The following is a 2,769-nucleotide window of genomic DNA, read 5'->3' on the forward strand; positions in this document are numbered from 1 at the left end:
ATCCAGCTCAAGGGTAATGGTTGAAAGGGAAAAAAAGGTAACCTACCTAGGTTGCATTACGTGTCAGGCAGGGCTTAGTGAGTCCCAGGAGGCGTGCAGTTGATGGTGTTTGGCCCTCATCTTGCAGTGGCATCTAGCCAAATCAATGGCAGTGCAATGCATAGTGCTCAATCCTGATCCCTGTGTGTGACGGCGCTGTGCATGCCAACAGTGGCGTTGGTGCAGTAATTGACCCTGTGTTCTCTTTTTCTTTTCCCTTTCCTCTTCTGAAATCCTGCCCATGTGTGCATTAGCATCATCTGGCAGAGGAGCAGGGGCACCAGCGACAAAGGGAGCTGCATCCCACAGGACTCAGGAGGCAGAGTCCAAAGAACCAATGGCACGGATGGCGAGGGGAGCACCATGGCGGAGACAGGAGGTGACAACACAGACTCAGATACCTCCTCTGATGGAAGCTCCCTGGTGGTGGTGGACACCCTAGCTGCAGGTACAGCTGCCACCCACGTACCAGCACCACCCTCCCAGTAGCCCCTCAGCGAGTTGCCCGTGCCCTCTCACCCAGGAGGGTGGGCATTGCCTTCGCCCCAGGCACCTCAGGCCCTGCCCCAGTGAGCCCTGCTGCCCTGAGTGAGGAGGCTATTGACCTCCTGAGATCCATCTCTGTAGGGCAGTCAATCATTGTGAATGCCATCCAAGGACTGGCATCCCAGATGCAGCAATGTAATACATTCCTGGAGGGCATCCGCAGTGGTTTGATGGCCCAACAGAGATCGATTCTGGTTCTGGCATCCTCTCTGATGGCAGCCATTGTCCCTGCCCCTACTGTCCCCCCTCCAACTACCACTTCCCAGTCTCAGTCTCCTCAACCCCAACCCATCCCATGCACACATACAGACAAGCATGCACACAAGCCAACACACAAGAGTAGCACAGTTAAACACAGGCACCGCACTTCAACACATAAGCACTCACGCAAACACCAGACATTTGCAGTCACAACCACATCCACTGCCTCCACTGTCTCCCCCTCCTCCACCACCTCCCTCACAGTCACGTCCACACTCACACCTGCATGTACTGCTTCAACAACCACTACCAGCATCACCACACCAAGCAGCACACACCTCACTAGCAGACACCTCCAAAATACCCATGCATGCTCCCCCGGTGTCCTCCCCAAACCTGTCTGTCCCCACCACCTAAAGCACACAGACGCAAGCACTTAGACACCCAACAGCAATCCACCTGACATCAGCCCACTCACCATGCACCTGCACCCAGTTCCAGCAGACGTACTCCTCCAACAACCACTCCCTCAACCTCCACTCCCATCCCTCCTCCCTCGCCCCACCCCACCATCCCTAAAAAGCTTGTCATTGCCCAACTTGACCTCTTTCCTCCTCTCCCCGTCTTGCCTGTAAGAGCAGGGTCCCAGCGTCCCAGCCCAGCACCTCAGCCAAACAGTCCACGCGGACAGTGGAGGTGCCTCCTAGTTGTGGAGGCAAGACATTGATGGTTCCCACTCCACCAGCCAGGAAGGGTAAGGATCCCACAGCCACTGCCATGAAGGGGGAAAAGCCCTCGACTCCTGCCATGAAGGGGAAGGAGGCTGCACCTCCTGCCATGAAGGGGAAGAAGCCCTTGACTCCTGCCATGAAGGGGAAGAAGCCCTCGAGTCCTGCCATGAAGGGGAAGGGGCCCGCACCTCCGTCCATTAAGGTGAAGAAGCCCTCAATATCTGCCATGAAGGGGAAGAAGCCCTCGACTCCAGCAGAGGCTGGCGGGGTGACACCACCACCACCACTGGTCACAGAGCCCTCACCTCCAGCTGAGGCAGCGCAGCCCACTCCTCCTGCAGATGATGCACCTTCACCCGCAGAGGCAGTGCAGCCCTCACCTTCAGCAGAGGATGCCCATGAGGCACCTTCACCTGCTGACACAGTGCAGCCCTCACCTCCAGCAGAGGACGGCAGGATGACACCACCACCACCAGTGGTCATGGAGCCATCACCTCGCAGTGCAGCCCACTCCTCCTGCAGAGGCTGCACCTTAGCCCACTGAGACCCAGGAGGCACCTTCACCTGCTGACACAGGGTAGCCCTCACCTCCAGATGAGGCAGTGCAGTCCTCACCTCCAGCAGAGGGCATGTAGGCTACCCCCTGCGACTGCTGTACAACAAGCCCCCTCCAGAACCAGTGGGAAAGTCACCCAACTGAGAGACTGTGGCCTTGCCCTTCCCAGCACACAGAAATGGGCATGGAGCCCCCTCCAGAACTAGTGGGCAAGTCACCCACCTGAGAGACTGTGGCCTTGCAGTCCCTAGGACAGAGAAATGGGCATGTAGCCCCCCCGGAACCAGTCGGAAAGTCGCCCACCTGGGAGACTGTGGCTTTGCCCTTCCCAGCACACAGAAATGGGCATGGAGCCCCCTCCAGAACCAGTGGGAAAGTCAACCACCTGAGAGACTGTGGCCTTGCACTCCCCAGCACAGAGAAATGGGCATAGAGACCCCTCCAGAACCAGTGGGAAAGTCACCCACCTGAGATACTGTGGCCTTCAATTCCTCAGCACAGAGAAATGGGCATGGAGCCCTCTCCAGAACCAGTAGGCAAGTGCCCCAACTCAGCTGAGGTGCCCCCACCCCCTTTTTCCCTTGCGTGCCTGCCCACTTACAACATAATGCCCCTGCAGAGTTCTGTGCAGTTGATGTCAGGAGACAAGTTGGGCCTTGCACTGTGCCCTGTGACTATGTGGGCCCTTTGTACTTT

At 57.5% G+C, this 2,769-nt stretch overlaps 1 protein-coding gene across 1 annotated transcript; it reads left to right on the top strand.

Moving 5' to 3' along the window:
• The first annotated feature begins 1,623 nt into the window (after positions 1–1,623).
• On the top strand, positions 1,624–2,061 carry LOC138267151 (uncharacterized). The gene has a single exon (XM_069216003.1). The coding sequence runs from the start codon at positions 1,624–1,626 to the stop codon at positions 2,059–2,061; it is 438 nt and encodes a 145-aa protein (XP_069072104.1).
• The last annotated feature ends 708 nt before the right edge of the window (positions 2,062–2,769 follow it).

Source organism: Pleurodeles waltl, chromosome 12 (assembly GCF_031143425.1).
Source record: "Pleurodeles waltl isolate 20211129_DDA chromosome 12, aPleWal1.hap1.20221129, whole genome shotgun sequence".
Classification (NCBI taxonomy): Eukaryota; Metazoa; Chordata; class Amphibia; order Caudata; family Salamandridae; genus Pleurodeles; species Pleurodeles waltl.

Bases quoted from the DNA above. Each gene is read 5' to 3' on its own strand.
- LOC138267151 (XM_069216003.1), top strand. From the start codon at position 1,624: ATGAAGGGGAAGAAGCCCTTGACTCCTGCCATGAAGGGGAAGAAGCCC.